The sequence below is a fragment of the Eschscholzia californica genome, unplaced genomic scaffold, assembly GCF_041429995.1.
Source record: "Eschscholzia californica isolate CP2 unplaced genomic scaffold, dmEscCali1.0.p SCAF_1, whole genome shotgun sequence".
Taxonomy (NCBI): Eukaryota; Viridiplantae; Streptophyta; class Magnoliopsida; order Ranunculales; family Papaveraceae; genus Eschscholzia; species Eschscholzia californica.
This window is the reverse complement of record NW_028238198.1, coordinates 62505044-62521663: the sequence shown is the minus strand read 5'-3', so window position 1 is coordinate 62521663 and position 16620 is coordinate 62505044. Positions and strand designations below refer to the sequence as shown.

Sequence of the window (16620 nt, the reverse complement as noted above, 5' to 3'; positions counted from 1 at the left end):
TTACAATAGTTATAAGGAGATTCTTGAAGAGTCCACGAGTCGTCTCAGAGAGATGATGTCACAATTTGCGACTCAAACACAGCAAGAGATCGAGTCATTGACTCAACAGGTGAAAATGCTTAAGTCACAGTTATTCGCCGACGAGGAAGGGGTTTCACCACCCCAAACTCAGGAATGTACTAGGTACGATGACGAGGTTAATACGTCTAACCCTAGTACTAAGTTAAATGTCGATGAATTTACTGATAATACCCTAGAGCCTGAAAGGTCTGATGTTGTCTTGTTTCCTCCACCCGTGTCGCCTCACCATGATAGGACTATAGAGATTCATAAGGGACATTTTCATGTCTCATCATACTGACAGGAAGACAGAGCTCCACCAAACAACCATGGTCTAGGTAAGGCCCAGAGAGCTTCACGATACAGCTCTGGGACAGGTAATGCTTTCGACTTCTGGCCTTCAAAGTAAAACAAACGAGTTACTTCTACTACTTAGTTTCTTTACTTTCAACTAAGGAGTGACGGGACTCATGATGATACATAAAATGTCCAGACGTTGACTAACGTCTGAAGAGTCAAAGATCAGACCAGAAGTCTCTCCGAACAGCTCGGCTTAAGGCAGCAGGACAGCTAAACACCTGATGGTCCACCATACGTTCCCCTAACTGGGAGGTCGGGCAGAAGAAACCAGCTCTGCGCAAAACGCCCTCGGCATGGACAGATCAGCCCTGGGATCTCTAAAAGAATAAGGGGGGTCTCCACAGGTTCGGCTCATATCTTACGCCCAGAACTGGGGAGATATCAGCGTTGCGCGGCCTAATGACTTAATCCCGGACTTTCCAGAAAGATCTCAGTCGGCTACACATCTTGAAGTGTTTAAGCCCGATTAGACTCCACGTATCTAAAGGAGGAAACTTCTCCTTTAGAGTCTATCACTCCGGCAAGATATCAACGAAGTATCCTTGAACTTAGGAACTTTCAGTTATCAAAGATCCAGGATAGACTCGAAGAGAAACCCTAGATACGCAAAAGAGGTAACTTCTATTTGACAGCCACCGCCTCACCAACGCCACTAATCACAGTCGGCCTAACTTCGCCTATAAAAGGCCCCCACATCGTCCTTCACAGGACACGGTCTCTTCAGAACAGACACGCTCTCTCCCCCAAAATACGATCTCTTCACTCCAGAAAAGATCACCCCATACTCAAAGTTCTCACAACTCGCCCCCCAAAAGGATCGATCAATATTCATTCTTTTACTGCAAAGAGCACCCTGACTGTCTTGAGCGTCGAAGCGGTTTTCGAACCCTTTGCAGGTTTTTCCCCCTCGGGAACAGACGAAGAGGAGTTGGAGCACAGGAGCTTGAGCAAATGAGCAAGGAGCAAAAGAGCGGAGCGGAGCAAAAGAAGCAGAGCTGAGAAGCGGAGCTGAACAGAGGAATCTCTCCTCTCCAAACAGACTATACCGTCATTACGAAGGTTGTCATGCATCAACTCCCTTTTCCATGCTGATTTAACGGGAGACAATTTTTGACATCAGCAACAACCTAAAAGAATTTAGAAAAATAAATAAATTCCATAAAATATGAATCATTAACTGATGTTACTCTGAAAAACTCTTATTCTTAGGTGGCAAAAAATAAAGATACTCAATTTTTGTATGGTTCTTAAAGCATCTCCAATTCAACATTCAACAGAAACTCAATTAATCCAATGTGTCAAGTATGAATTGAGATTCTCTTTCATAGTTGGCATTATTGAGATCCTAAATTCAAAATACTTCTCCAATGTAACACTAAAAAAAACCTTAACATTTACTTTAGATTTACTTTTATTTCTTAATTTAATATATAAACTGATGATGTGGACCAATTGAGATACAACAATAAATGTTGAGATAATCAAAAGTAAACTCAATAATTGAGTTTTCTTTTAAGCATCTCAACATTTATTGTTGCCCTTTCATCAAAAAAAAACATTTATTGTTGCCACATCATTTTGAGATTCTAGTTGAGCGTTGCACTGGAGAAGATTTTTTGTTAAAACTCAAGTAATCCTATGTGTCAAATTGAATTTTTCAAGTTAAGTGTTGCATTAGATATGCTCTAATGCACAAACTCTAAACTTGATTCTTTTATTATTACGTGACATGGTTATTTTTGTGAAGAAATAATTAGTTATTTGTTATATGGCATGTGGCTGCCCATAAGGATATTAGAGATCAATGTTGCTATGGGACTTTAGTAGTGTGGCCCATGCAAGTTCCCTAAAGCTTCTCAAGGATAAGATGGGAGAAAACATGAGGTGGTGTTGTTGGGTGAGTCACTAGGATGACAAGCATGAGGTGCCTAAGGATAAGATGGGAGAAAACATGAGGTGGTGTTGTTGGGTGAGTCACTAGGATGACAAGCATGAGGTGCCTACATCAATTAGGACTTACCATCTTTATGCTCCACGTTGCCAACATCTCTTGCTATAAATACACCATTCCTCTCATTAATTTTGGGATGTAAGTTGAGTTGAGAATAATATACTCATACATTTATAATATAACTAAGTTTGGTTAATTAAGTGTTCCTGTTACTATTTAAATTCTCTCTCTTGGGTACAATTACAATACGTTATCAGCACGAGTCTCTAGCCAGCTGATAGAAGCCGTTACTCTGTCTATTTGGCGACGCCAACATCGGTGAAATATCGCACAAAATAAGTCGTTACTGTGCCCAGTGAAAGGTATATATTTCAAGTGTTGGTTTTATTATAACTAACATATTTTAATCTCATGTTACAGATTTAGATTTATCTATGAGGAGATATTGTTACAAATGAGTAAGTGATTGACAACACTAAACACCTTTCACGCCTCGGATACAGTCCTGCAGAATCAATATCGAGAGCGTCGTTTTCTCAAGTATTTTTATTTTCTTAATTTTCTCGTTTTAAACGAAGAAAACAACCAGTTGTTGTTACACAACCATGAATCTCGACCTACTGGGTCTGCAGCTATGCCTGAAGCACCTGCAATATTGTGAAATGATCATGGAAGGAAAGAAAATACAAATGTGAAAAGTGGTTCTGGAAGAAACCACCAATATGTAACCCACTCGAATAAATGGGAATAAATTACAGACAAGCCCTTTACCACCTGAAGTGGGAAAAGAGAGAAACTCAATATGTAGTACCGAACCTAAGAATGATAAGGTGAATAACCCTCTGAAGGTTCGGGAAGAAGCTTGTCACAGCTGTAGAATGCTTAGTTGTTTGTCCCGTACCTGTTGTACGGCAAAACACTTTGTGGATTTATATCAAGCATCTTTGAAGCCTGAAGCTAGAGAGATGAATCTCAAGAGCTTGATCCACCATTATGTATAAGATATTGTCTCCCTGAAGGAGTCAATCGATCTAATCATACATTTAAATTTTACTAACTAATATGCTAACATATCTAACTTTGACTTATTTATTTTAGTTTTGTTATTGTAAATTTATTTACTTTCTTTTGCAATAGTGTTATTTTAATCTTATGTTATATTATTTAATTCAATGAAAAGGTATGGATTCCAGAAGAAACATATCTAAAGGTGATGAAGATAGCTGTCTAGCAGACAGTGGGACCACAAATTCGATACTTCGAAATACAAAATATTTCTCGACCTTAAAATTATTTGAGGCAAATGCGATTACTATCGGCGGCTCATCAAGCCTTATAGAAGGCTTCGGAAGAGCTATTATAATATTGCCTCGTGGTACTAAACTTATTATAGACGACGTTTTGTACTCAACCAGATCCCTGAAGAATCTGTTGAGCTTCAAAGACATACGCTGAAATGGGTACCACGTCGAGACTGGGTTTGAGAATGGTAAAGAATATTTATATATCACCTCGAGTATATCATGTCAGAAGCGTGTTCTGGAAAGACTTGAAGCTTTTTCTTCTGGGTTATATCTTACAGAGATTAAAACAGTTGAATCATATGTCGTTGTTAACCCGAAGTTGCACGATCCAAATACTTATAAGATTTGGCATAATCGACTGGGACACCCAGGCTCTACCATGATGAGTAGAATAATACAGAACTCTCAGGGACACCCTCTTCAGAACCAGAAGTTTCTGATAGATAGAGATTTTACCTGCACAGGTTGTTCATTAGGAAAGTTTATAACTCGCCCATCCCTGACAAAAGTACATATCGAATCTCCCAAATTTTTGGAAAGGATTCAAGGTGATATATGTGGCCCTATACACCCGCAGTGTGGACCATTTAAATATTTTATGGTATTAATCGATGCATCATCTAGGTGGTCTCATGTAAATCTGCTCTCGACGCGGAATCAAGCGTTTGCAAATTTATTAGCTCAGATAATTCGTTTACGAGCTCACTTTCCTGATTATCCGATCAAGTCGATTCGTATAGATGGAGCAGGAGAATTTACATCGAGTATTTTTTATTCCTATTGTCTCTCAGTTGGAATTAATGTTGAACATCCTGTAGCTCATCTTCATACTCAGAATGGTCTAGCTGAATCATTTATTAAGCATATCCAACTGATTGCAAGACCAATGTTGATGAGGACTAAATTACCAGTTACTGCATGGGGACCTGCAGTTCTTCATGCTGCAACTTTGATAAGGTTACGTCCTATTTCGAATAATCAATTCTCACCTTTGCAATATGTTCAAGGCCAGCAGCCAAACATATCTCATTTGCGTATTTTTGGATGTGCTGTATATGTTCCTATATCAGCTCCACAACGCACAAAGTTTGGGCCTCAACGCCGACTAGGAATATATATTGGTTTCGATACACCATCTATTATTCGATATCTCGAACCCCAGACGGGCGAGACTTTCACTGCACGCTTCGTCGATTGTCATTTTGATGAGACAGTTTTCCCGCCATTAGGGGGAGTAAATTTGCCTGAAGCAAATATTACTAAAAAGGAACTTTCTTGGTTTACTCCAAATTTGTCTCACTTTGATCCTCGTCTAATCAATCTGAAGTTGAAGTACAAAGGATAATACATCTACAAGAGATTGCTAATAAATTGCCTGACGCATTTAATGACGCAGCGAGAGTGACAAAATCACATATACCGGCTGCAAATGTTCCAGCAAGGATAGAAGTCCCTGAAGGACACGATAAAAATATTGCAGCAAATGAATCGTCCAAAGCACGTCTGAAACGTGGACGACCAATCGGTTCTAAAGATATAGTTCCCCGCAAGAGGAAAAACCAACCACAAGCAAGTAATGTTCCAGAAGAAACGCCAAATACACCCCTAGAAGATGGTAAAGCCCCATAAGAGGCAGAAGCTCTTAAAGAGCATGAGTTATCTCCAAATGAAGAGATATCTATAAATTATGCTTGTAATGGTAAAGTGTTGAATCGAGATAACATAATCATCGATGATATATTTGCGCTTTCAGTAGCCACTGATATTATCACTGAAAATGATGATTATGAACCACATTTCATTGAGGAATGTCGGAAAAGGTCTGATTGGGTAAAATGGAAAGAAGCAATCCAAACAGAGTTGAATTCACTGTCAAAACGTAACGTTTTTGGACCTGTAGTCCTGACACCCAAAGATGTAAACCCTGTAGGTTTCAAGTGGGTATTCGTTAGAAAACGGAATGAGAATAATGAAGTCATTCGCTATAAAGCAAGACTTGTGGCACAAGGTTTCCTACAGAAACCAGGGATCGATTATGAAGAAACATACTCTCCAGTTATGGATGGAATAACCTTTCGATATTTGATCAGTTTAGCAGTTCTGGAAGAACTCGAGATGAATTTAATGGATGTGGTCACTGCGTATCCATATAGAAAATTGGATACTGATATTTATATGAAAGTCCCTGAAGGATTTAAATTGCCTAAAGGCAACCCATGTACCATGTATTCACTAAAGCTCAATCGAGCATTATACGGATTAAAACAATCTGGAAGAATGTTGTACAATCGTCTTAGTGAATATTTGATCAAAGAAGGTTATGTAAATGATCTCATTTGTCCATGTATATTTATCAAGAGAGGAGATGTTGGATTTGCTATTCTCACAGTCTATGTTGATGATATCAAACCTTATAGGAACTCGAGAAGAACTATCTAAAGCAGCAGAATATTTGAAGAAAGAATTCGAGATGAAAGATCTCGGGAAAACGAAATTCTGTCTTGGCTTACAAATTGAAAGAAGTACCAGTGGCATACTTGTACACCAGACTTTATATACTGAAAAAGTCCTGAAGCGCTTTAACATGGAGAATTCTTATCCACTCAGTACTCCCATGGTTGTTAGGTCCCTTGACGCTCTGAAAGATCCATTTCGTCCTAAAGAAGAAAATGAAACACTCCTTGGTCCAGAAGTACCATATTTGAGTGCTATTGGCGCATTATCATATTTGGCTCAATGCACAAGACCAGATATTGCTTTTGCAGTAAATCTATTAGTCAGATATAGTTCTGCACCAACTAAGAGACATTGGGTCGGAGTAAAGCAAATTCTTCGATATCTCAGAGGAACAACTGATCTAGGATTATTTTACTCAAAGAATTTATCTTGTGATTCTGAAGTGAAGGGATACACAGATGCTGGTTATATTTCTGATCCACACAAAGGGATTTCACAGACAGGTTATGTTTTCACAAGCGGAGGTACAGCTTTCTCATGGCGATCTAGTAAACAAAGTATGCCCGCTACCTCATCTAATCATGCAGAAATTATTGTTCTCCATGAGGTCACAAGAGAATGTGTATGGCTTAGGTCCATTATTGAACACATTAGAAGCTCAAGTGGTCTTGATTCAATTACAAAATCTCCCACAGTCATTCACGAAGATAATTCGGCTTGCATCGCTCAGATCAGAGAAGGATACATCAAAGGAGATAGGACTAAGCACATATCGCCTAAGTTGTTTTACTCACATCATCTCCAGAAGAATAATGAGATTGATATCCAGAAGATACAATCGTGTGAGAATTATGCTGACTTGTTCACCAAGTCTCTGCCTACTACGACGTTCAGAAAACTGGTAGATGGCATCGGAATGCGACGCTTGAATAGCCTGATGATGTAAGACTACATCATTCCAAGATATGATATTCATCAGGGGGAGTCTATTATCATGTGCAGGTTCATGTATCGCTATCTACGCTCTGTACTCTTTTTCCTTCGTCCAGTTTTTGTCCCATGGGTTTTTCTGGCAAGGTTTTAACGAGGCAGTATTTAGCGTATCCAACGTCACTCAGAATCTATTATTTGTACTCTTTTTTCCTTCATCAGATTTTATCCCACCGGGTTTTTCTGACAAGGTTTTTAATGAGACAATTATTCTAAGTGATGGTCATCCAAGGGGGAGTGTTATATGGCATGTGGCTGCCCATAAGGATATTAGAGATCAATGTTGCTATGGGACTTTAGTAGTGTGGCCCATGCAAGTTCCCTAAAGCTTCTCAAGGATAAGATGGGAGAAAACATGAGGTGGTGTTGTTGGGTGAGTCACTAGGATGACAAGCATGAGGTGCCTACATCAATTAGGACTTACCATCTTTATGCTCCACGTTGCCAACATCTCTTGCTATAAATACACCATTCCTCTCATTAATTTTGGGATGTAAGTTGAGTTGAGAATAATATACTCATACATTTATAATATAACTAAGTTTGGTTAATTAAGTGTTCCTGTTACTATTTAAATTCTCTCTCTCTTGAGTACAATTACAATATTATTCTATAAAAAAAAAAAAAGTCTTGATTTCTATTTGATCAAATTCAAATATTGATGAGTTGGACAATTAGAGATATCTTGAAGAGGACACTCTTGAGATATCTTCATTCCACTCTCGACATGTCATCTTCGAGATCCTAGTTGACTTTTCCATTGGAGAGGAATAAAAAAAAGAAACTTTAAAAATCTTACGTGGCACTACGGGTTTCCGAAATTGAGTTTCGCATTGGAAATGCTCATAATCAGGCACGTAGCTACCTTAGGGTCAGGAGGGGGTCATGGCCCCACTGACCTTTAGTACGGTGACCACTACTTCTATGTGGAAATACCAGAACTTTGCGTTTTCAACTTTATTGCCCCCGTCACTTAACCCAACTCAAAGCCAAACCCAACCCCAAAGTTTACTTAAAGTCTACTTAAAGTTTTATCTCACAAATACTTGATCCAAGTTACCAACTTCTACTGCCTAGAACTTGTTCAACAAACTTATTTCGAACAATCTTTCCAATTTAAACTCCTACTTTATGAAGACTTACTCTAAGTTATCAACTTCCATAGCCTAGAATTTCTTACTCAGTAATCACTTAAATTTGAATGATCTTAAGTTCCACCACCCATCTATTTTTAATTGTAAATTTCTATTATTTATTGTTCAGTCGTAAACTTGCTTCAATTTATTTTCTAATTGTTAATTTATATCGATTCTAGTCGTAAAGAAAAATCAATGAAAGTCATCCAATCTTTGATTTTGTACATAGAAAAGGAAATTGTTTAGAAATTTAGTACAAAATCCATCATAGATGATTTTAGAGATATGGAGAAGCAACGGGTTCCATTTTGATACATTAAAGAGAAAAACTACCAGACATAGTAATCCCATGTTATTTTTCTTTGTGTTTAATCTTTACGACTTAAGTGATATGTTTAAGTGGCAAATTTGAATCGAATTACTATAATCTATTTCTTAGATCAGTTTATAACTAAAATGGTTCGGCCCCCTCTTAACAAAAATCCTCCTTCCGTTCCTTCTCATAGTTTTACTATTTTGCCACATGAGCGTTGTGGGATTGTTGTACTTCGAGCTACAAATTATACGGTAAAAAATTGTCAATCCATACAATTATAGCATGACTATCGGTGTATTAAAAACTGTCCTTTGAACCATCGGGACGATGAAAATTAGATATTATTTTCTTGCCGGCTCTAGATATTACAGATATCCAACAAAACTTTCCATAAAAAACGCCCAAAGTAGAAAATGCATATTGGTAATTCCTTAGAGCATCTCCAATGCAAAACTTAAAAAAAACTCTATTTGGCTTATGTGTTGAGTCTCAATTGAGATTCTCTTTCCTATGCGGCTAACTTGAGTGTCTCTAATTCAAGTCCTTCTCCAATGCAACACTCTAAAAAACTCTAATAGATACACATGTCATACATACATTTAATAGGAAAAAGTGGTTGAGAAAGAAAAGCTTTCTATTGGTTCAAAACTTAAATTTGATGACTAGGACACTTAAGACTCTCAAAAGAGATCTCAAAAATAGAGTTTCTAGTTGAGACATCTTAAAACTTAATGCTTCCACATCAACTTAAGATCTCAATTGAGTTTTGCATTGGAGAGGTTTTTTCTCAAAAAAAACTCTAAAGTCCTAGGTGGCACTTAAGATTTTAAGATTGAGTCTTGCATTGGAGATGCTCTTATAAATGTTTTTATTAGGATATGCTTAGCAAAACATGATCCTTTATTTCAAAGTTTGTATGTACATAGTATCAAAAAGAGAGAATTTTTCTCAAGAAAGAATTTGTGTCCAGAATGATTTTAAGGGTGTAAGGATGTTATCTTCCATACTCCATTTTCTTATTTTGTCCCATTGCCAACTTTTTTTCCTAATCACAACCTTCATTTTCACCTATAAAATCACATCACTTCTCCCTCTCTTTCTCTCATCTCTCTCATCTCTCTCTCTCTCTCTCTCTCTCTCGCTCTCTATATATATATATATATATTGCGGCAATGGGGTATTTTCTCAATGTTCTTTTTGTTCTTCTTGCAACCTTTGTTATAGGTAAATGCTATTATTGGTTATCAATTTTAATCTGTATATATCTTTCTTTACCCTCTCCTTGATACTCAAAGTTTTGATATGCTTTCTGATATGTTTTGGATGACAATTATTTACAACAAAATTATTACATTATCATAAAATAAAGTGATCTCATTTATCAAAATGATCCCAATTTCAAACTCAATTTGAGGCAGTGTTTGTTTATTTTATTTCAAAAAATTCTTAAAATTAGGTTCAAATTCAGGAAGATTTTAGTTGTATTCTATTATTTCAATTTCTTACTTGCTAAAATATCAAACTTTGAGTTACTTTATACCCAGAGTAGAGCATTTGAGTTATTCCATACCCAAGTCAATTGAACTTTTCATAGCTAAAATAGACCTTAAATAAATATGTAAATGGTGGAACCCAACTTAAGTTACTATTCTATCATTTAACATCTTATTATGTTTAGGAGTCAATACAGACAAATTTTTGTATCCATACGAGTCAAATTTACATTAATGAGAGACTACCCGAAAAATCAAAGATTTCATATCCAATGGTCTAGATCATCGGTCAACATCTTTCAACAAAAAAAAAAAAAAAAGATCATCGGTCAACATGTAACTTTCTGAATGCCCAAAATCTTGGCAGTTGATGACACTTTTTAGTAGATTTCAACAAGGTTATTTTTTCGATTTGTCTATCATTCTTGTAAATTTAAACAAAAAACCACCTAAAGTTTTTCTATTCAAGGGTTAAATTCATCTTTTTCTTTTTAATGATGTAGGCGGGTATGGAGATCTTAACATGTCACACACGGTTTCCCTTGGTCCACCTACATCAACCGAAGATCACACAAGGATCAAGCATGACTTGGTCAAGTAACAACCTAGATTTATATCTTAATGTATTCCTATAATATCTCTCTTAACTTCCCTATATATATACCAATGTAAACTGTTTAATTATATACAAGAGAATCAATTTTGAATTATCTTTTCCCTCCCTCATCACTCGTCTCTATCTCCTTCATCACTCGTCTCTATCTCTTCTCTGTTTCCATCATATAATAGACCATTATAGGTCTATTATACACCACCTATTCTTGGTTTATTCATATGGTATTAGAGCATTAACGTTTTTTTTTTTTTAACATGTCTTCTTCACAAGCTTCGGATATCAATGTTTCTGCCTCTCAATCATCTCCTTCATTCGATGTTCATCACTCCGACTCTCCCACGACTGTGTTAATCACACCATTGCTTTCCGGTGATAACTATCCTTCATGGTCAAGAGCCATGAAGATGGCCCTTCGTGCGAAAAACAAGTTCGTCTTCGTCGATGGAACGATTCCTCGTCCCACCTCTACGGATGAGTTGCATTCATGGGATCGATGTAATGATTTAGTCACTAGTTGGCTTTTGAACTCGGTTGATCCCGACATTCGTCAGTCCATCTTGTATGATGAGAGTGCTGCAGAAATATGGCGCAACTTACATGAGCGGTTTCATCAAACCAACGCTCCAAAAATCTTCCAACTCAAACGTGCCATTTCATGTTTGAAACAAGATGGTTCCGATGTCTCTGCGTATTTCACGCGTCTCAAATCTTTGCAGGATGAACTCAACTCTTTGAATGCTATCGAACCTTGTATTTGCGGACATGGTAAGTCCCTCTTTGAGCGTTACAACCAAGACCGTGCAATGGAGTTTCTCCAAGGTTTACATGAAAGGTTTTCTGCAATACGTAGTCAAATACTTCTCATGGAACCATTTCCGTCGATTCTTCGAATCCACAGCTTGGTTAAAAAAGAAGAGGTTCAACAGAACCTCTCCTATGACTCATCAATGGGGAATGAATCGTCTGCCCTAGCTGTCCATAATCATGGCTTTGGTTCTTTCAACAAAACCGATCACTCTGACCGATCCGACAAACCGCGACCTAAGAGACAACGACCCTTTTGTGACCATTGCCGTATGCATGGTCACCTGGTTTCTACGTGCTACAAACTCCATGGATATCCACCTCGAAGATCAACACCCACTGCTGCTTCCGTTCAAACTGTTGCTGATCCCACGAAGGTGCCTTTAGCGACAACCATGTCAGCTGAACAGTACGCCCACATATGTAGTCTGCTGGCCCACCAACGTCCGTCTGAGGGCACCTCCACTGCTGCTCCTTCAACCAGTTCCCCTGTCCAACACGGTCAGGAGCCCTCGGTCAACTTGACAGGTTTGTTCTCTCTTCCCTCTACATGGGTCATCGATTCGGGTGCCTCCAAAAATATATGTTCGGATATTTCTCTTTTCTCTACATTTCATCGGGCACCTCCGGATTATTATGTACGTTTGCCGGATGATTCTCGTATCCAAGTTCTACACATTGGATCAATTTACTTTACAAATGATTTGTATCTTCATAATGTTCTACACATTCCTTCCTTTAAATTCAATTTACTTTCGGTTTCCGAAACTTCTCGTTCACTTTCATGTGGTGTTTATTTCGACTCTCGTTCATGTATCTTTCAGGACCCAGTGACGGGAAAGACGATTGGACGTGGTGATCCTAAGGATGGTCTATATTATCTTCGCACGGAGCCTAGAATTTTGTTTTCCAATTTTTCTAAGTGTAATTCCGATTCAAGTCTATGGCATTATCGTTTAGGTCACCCTAGTCATTCACGTTTCAATTATTTAATAAGGAATTTATCTTGTATTCCAATTCATTCAATAAATAAATCTTCGTGCGATGTTTGTCCTTTATCGAAATTTTCTCGTTTGCCTTTTCCTATTAGCACATCTATTTCTACTTCTATTTTTGAATTATTACATGTGGATGTATGGGGGCCTTTCACTATTCCATCTCTCTCCGGTAATCGTTTTTTCCTTACTCTTGTCGATGATTTTTCTAGGTGTACATGGGTTTTCTTTTTATCTTCCAAATCCGACACCAAGAAAATACTTCTTAATTTTTCTAAATATGTTAATAATCATTTTCACACTTCCATTAAAACGCTACGTTCAGACAATGGGACGGAATTCTTAAATCATGAAGTTAATTCTTGGTTACAATCTAATGGTATAACACACCAACGATCATGCCCATATACACCCCAACAAAATGGGGTGGTCGAAAGAAAGCACCGTCACATATTAGAGGTCGCTCGTTCACTTCGATTTCAAGCCCATCTTCCTCTTGAATTTTGGGCTGAATGTATCATGACCGCTGTTTATATTATTAATAAACTACCTACTCCATTACTTAAAGGTCTATCACCTCATGAAATACTCCTCGGTTCCCCGCCTAATCTAACACATCTTAGAGTTTTCGGATGTCTTTGTTTCGCACGACATCACTCTCCTAAAAACAAAATGGAACCACGCTCCATTCCTGGCATTTTTCTCGGATATCCTCATGGTCAAAAAGGATATAAAGTCTTTTGTCTCTCCACTCGCAAAATTATCGTCTCTCGTGATGTCTTATTCCACGAAAACCAATTTCCAATGTCAACCATTTCTCCGTCTCGTCCTTCGACACTTCTCTTGAGACATTTTATATCCATTACCGATGATGGTTCTTTCAATACTCCTCTCGGTATTAACATTCCCTCAGTTCCTGTCCGGGATGCCCCTAGCGACACTACTGGCTCGTCACCTCCACTTCCTGCTTTGGAAACTTCTCCAGGCACCTCTGCTTCTAACGCCTCTCCAGGCACCTCTTCTTCTACCGCCTCTGCAGGCACCCCTCATCCCGACCACTCTACAGACACTCTCATACCAGACTTGCCTATTGTGTCTACAGACACCTCCACTGCCCGCGACACGATTCGGACAGTGGCCTCTCCACGTCCCTCTCGACTTCGTCGTCCACCATCTCGTCTCAACGATTACATATGTAATGCTCTCCCTTCCACCACTTCTCATGACATGGTTTCTTATCCTCTAACCGATTATATATCTTTTGATTCCTTTTCGGATCATCATAAAATTTTTATCGCTTCCGTTCTCTCAAACACGGAACCTCGCAATTACTCTCAAGCCATGACTTCATCTCATTGGCGTGAAGCTATGGCCAAGGAAATCTCGGCCTTAGAATCAAACAAGACTTGGTCCCTCGTTGACCTCCCTCCAGGTAAAAGACCCATTGGTTGTAAATGGGTATACAAGATCAAGCATCGATCCGATGGTTCGATCGAACGATACAAGGCTCGTTTAGTAGCTAAAGGTTACACTCAAATTGAAGGACTGGATTACACTGACACCTTCGCTCCTGATGCTAAATTAGTAACTGTTAGAGCTCTCCTCTCTATAGCTTCTATTCAAGGTTGGACTCTTCACCAACTTGACGTTAACAATGCCTTCCTTCAAGGTGATCTTGAGGAAGAAGTTTACATGAAATTACCACCCGGATTTTCTACTAAGGGGGAGCAACGTGTCTGCAAATTAAATAAATCGCTTTATGGTCTGAAACAGGCCTCTCGACAATGGTTCTCCAAGTTTTCTTCCGTCTTACTCCAACGAGGTTTTGTTCAATCTTTTGCCGATTACTCCTTATTTACCTACTCCAAGGGACATTGCCACATCTATGTCTTGGTATACGTTGATGATATCATCATCACTGGTAACAATGATACAGCTATTTCTTCTCTCAAGGATTTTCTTGATAAAACTTTTTCACTCAAAGACCTTGGTTTACTTAAATACTTTCTTGGTATCGAGGTTTCACGTTCTTCCAAGGGTATATTTTTATGCCAACGTCGTTACACTCTTGACATCCTTGAAGACTCTGGACTTACTGCTTCTCGCCCTTCTTCCTTTCCAATGGATCAAAAACTACGTCTTACTTCCGACGATGGTACACTTCTTCCTGATCCAACACCTTATCGACGACTCATTGGTCGTCTCATTTATCTCACAGTCACGAGACCAGACATTACTTTCGCGGTCAACACCTTGAGCCAATTCATGCAATCACCTCGCAGTTCTCACCTGGATGCTGCCCATAAAGTTCTCCGTTACCTAAAAGGATCTTTCGGTAAGGGTATTTTTTTATCATCTTCTAGCTCACTTCATGTTTCGGGGTACAGTGACTCTGATTGGGCTGGATGTCCCACCTCTAGAAAATCAACTACTGGTTATATTACATTTCTTGGCACTAGTCCATTATCTTGGAAATCTAAAAAGCAATCTACTATTGCTCGTTCTTCGGCCGAAGCCGAATATAGGGCATTAGCCTCTCTCACTTGTGAGCTACAATGGCTTAAGTTCCTTCTTCATGATCTCGGTATTTCACATAATGATCCTATGAGCGTATTTTGTGACAACAAAGCTGCACTCCACATTGCTGAAAACCCGGTTTTTCACGAAAGGACAAAGCACATCGAAATTGATTGTCATCTGGTTCGTGAGAAGATAAAGACGAAGTTGATTGCACCATGTTACACATCGACTAAGGAACAACTCGCTGATATTTTTACGAAACCATTGGGTGCGGATACATTTCAACATTTAATTGGCAAGTTGGGCATCTCTAATCTTTCTACTCCAACTTGAGGGGGAGTCTTAACATGTCACACACGGTTTCCCTTGGTCCACCTACATCAACCGAAGATCACACAAGGATCAAGCATGACTTGGTCAAGTAACAACCTAGATTTATATCTTAATGTATTCCTATAATATCTCTCTTAACTTCCCTATATATATACCAATGTAAACTGTTTAATTATATACAAGAGAATCAATTTTGAATTATCTTTTCCCTCCCTCATCACTCGTCTCTATCTCCTTCATCACTCGTCTCTATCTCTTCTCTGTTTCCATCATATAATAGACCATTATAGGTCTATTATACACCACCTATTCTTGGTTTATTTATAGGAGATGTAATACTTCAAACTCAAAACCAATGCAAAGAGAGCATTTGGATAGGATCCAACCCACCCATAGGTGAATCCATGTGGGAACGCCCACCAGATACCCTAAACCTCTTAAAAGCACCAGATAAATGGACAGGAAACATTTGGGCCCGAACCGGTTGCACAAGGGGTGATGACAGTAAGCTAAACTGTGTCACTGGTGGTTGTAAAGGCGAAGGTCTAAGTTGTGACGGTGGAGACCCACAATACCCCGTTACAATGTTAAGTTTCGATATAAATGAGAGAGAAGTTAATTATGAAGTTAACTTACTTCATGGGTATAATATTAGGGTTTCGGTTGTTCCGGATGGTGGTAGTGGAGATTGTGCAATGGCTGCTTGTCAAAATGATTTACTAAATGAGTGCCCAAAGGATTTATTATTTGTTGGGCCTAACGATCGATTAGTTGCTTGTAAAAGCCCATGTGATGTGTATCAAGATCCAGCTTTTTGTTGCACAGGAAATTATACTGGTAGTAATTGTCGACCTAATCGTTATTCAGATGGTTTTAAGAGAGCTTGCCCACTTACTAGGACTTATCCTGGTGTTCAAGGTACTGCTCATAGGTGTACTGGTGCAACATATTACAATATTACTTTCTGCCCTTTTCTGCCTATTCTGTAGATACTTTCAGTCTATTACACAAAAATAAATTATTAGTCTTATGATGAGACATGGAAATGTTCCATCTGAGTCTCTTAATTTAGACGAGTTAGTCTCTCTAGAGCAGTTACTCTCACGAATTACTCTCTTTTATGTTCAGGTACCTTTTTACAGAGTTACGCGTGCAAAACGGATAAAGTCGGAAAGAATACGGACTAGGGGCATTTTGGTCATTTGTTGATTCTGACTTCTTGGTCAAGATTAGTGTTCGGATGGAAAGTAGAGTCCAAGACGAGCCCGTAGGCGAAGTCAAATCG

The 16620-nt window shown here is 38.6% G+C and overlaps 2 protein-coding genes and 1 pseudogene across 2 annotated transcripts; all 3 read left to right on the top strand.

Moving 5' to 3' along the window:
- The first annotated feature begins 6289 nt into the window (after positions 1 to 6289).
- LOC147568083 (secreted RxLR effector protein 161-like) lies at positions 6290 to 10668 on the top strand. Its single transcript, XM_086658959.1, has 2 exons — positions 6290 to 6596; positions 10571 to 10668. The coding sequence occupies exons 1-2, from the start codon at positions 6290 to 6292 to the stop codon at positions 10666 to 10668; spliced, it is 405 nt and encodes a 134-aa protein (XP_086515085.1).
- Positions 10669 to 10931: 263 nt separating this feature from the next.
- Positions 10932 to 12529, top strand: LOC147568082 (uncharacterized). Its single transcript, XM_086670462.1, has 2 exons — positions 10932 to 12015; positions 12312 to 12529. The coding sequence occupies exons 1-2, from the start codon at positions 10938 to 10940 to the stop codon at positions 12344 to 12346; spliced, it is 1113 nt and encodes a 370-aa protein (XP_086526588.1). The 5' UTR covers positions 10932 to 10937; the 3' UTR covers positions 12347 to 12529.
- Positions 12530 to 15739: 3210 nt separating this feature from the next.
- Positions 15740 to 16324, top strand: LOC147568081 (pathogenesis-related thaumatin-like protein 3.5 pseudogene; annotated as a pseudogene).
- Positions 16325 to 16620: the final 296 nt, after the last annotated feature.

What these genes read in the sequence shown, in the direction of transcription:
- LOC147568083 (XM_086658959.1), top strand. Translation starts at nt 6,290, where the DNA reads ATGGTTGTTAGGTCCCTTGACGCTCTGAAAGATCCATTTCGTCCTAAA. An exon ending in GAAGGGATACACAGATGCTG is followed by an intron (nt 6,597 to 10,570) that starts GTTATATTTCTG and finishes TTAATGATGTAG; the next exon opens with GCGGGTATGGAGATCTTAAC.
- LOC147568082 (XM_086670462.1), top strand. Translation starts at nt 10,938, where the DNA reads ATGTCTTCTTCACAAGCTTCGGATATCAATGTTTCTGCCTCTCAATCA. An exon ending in GCCCTCGGTCAACTTGACAG is followed by an intron (nt 12,016 to 12,311) that starts GTTTGTTCTCTC and finishes TGTATCTTTCAG; the next exon opens with GACCCAGTGACGGGAAAGAC.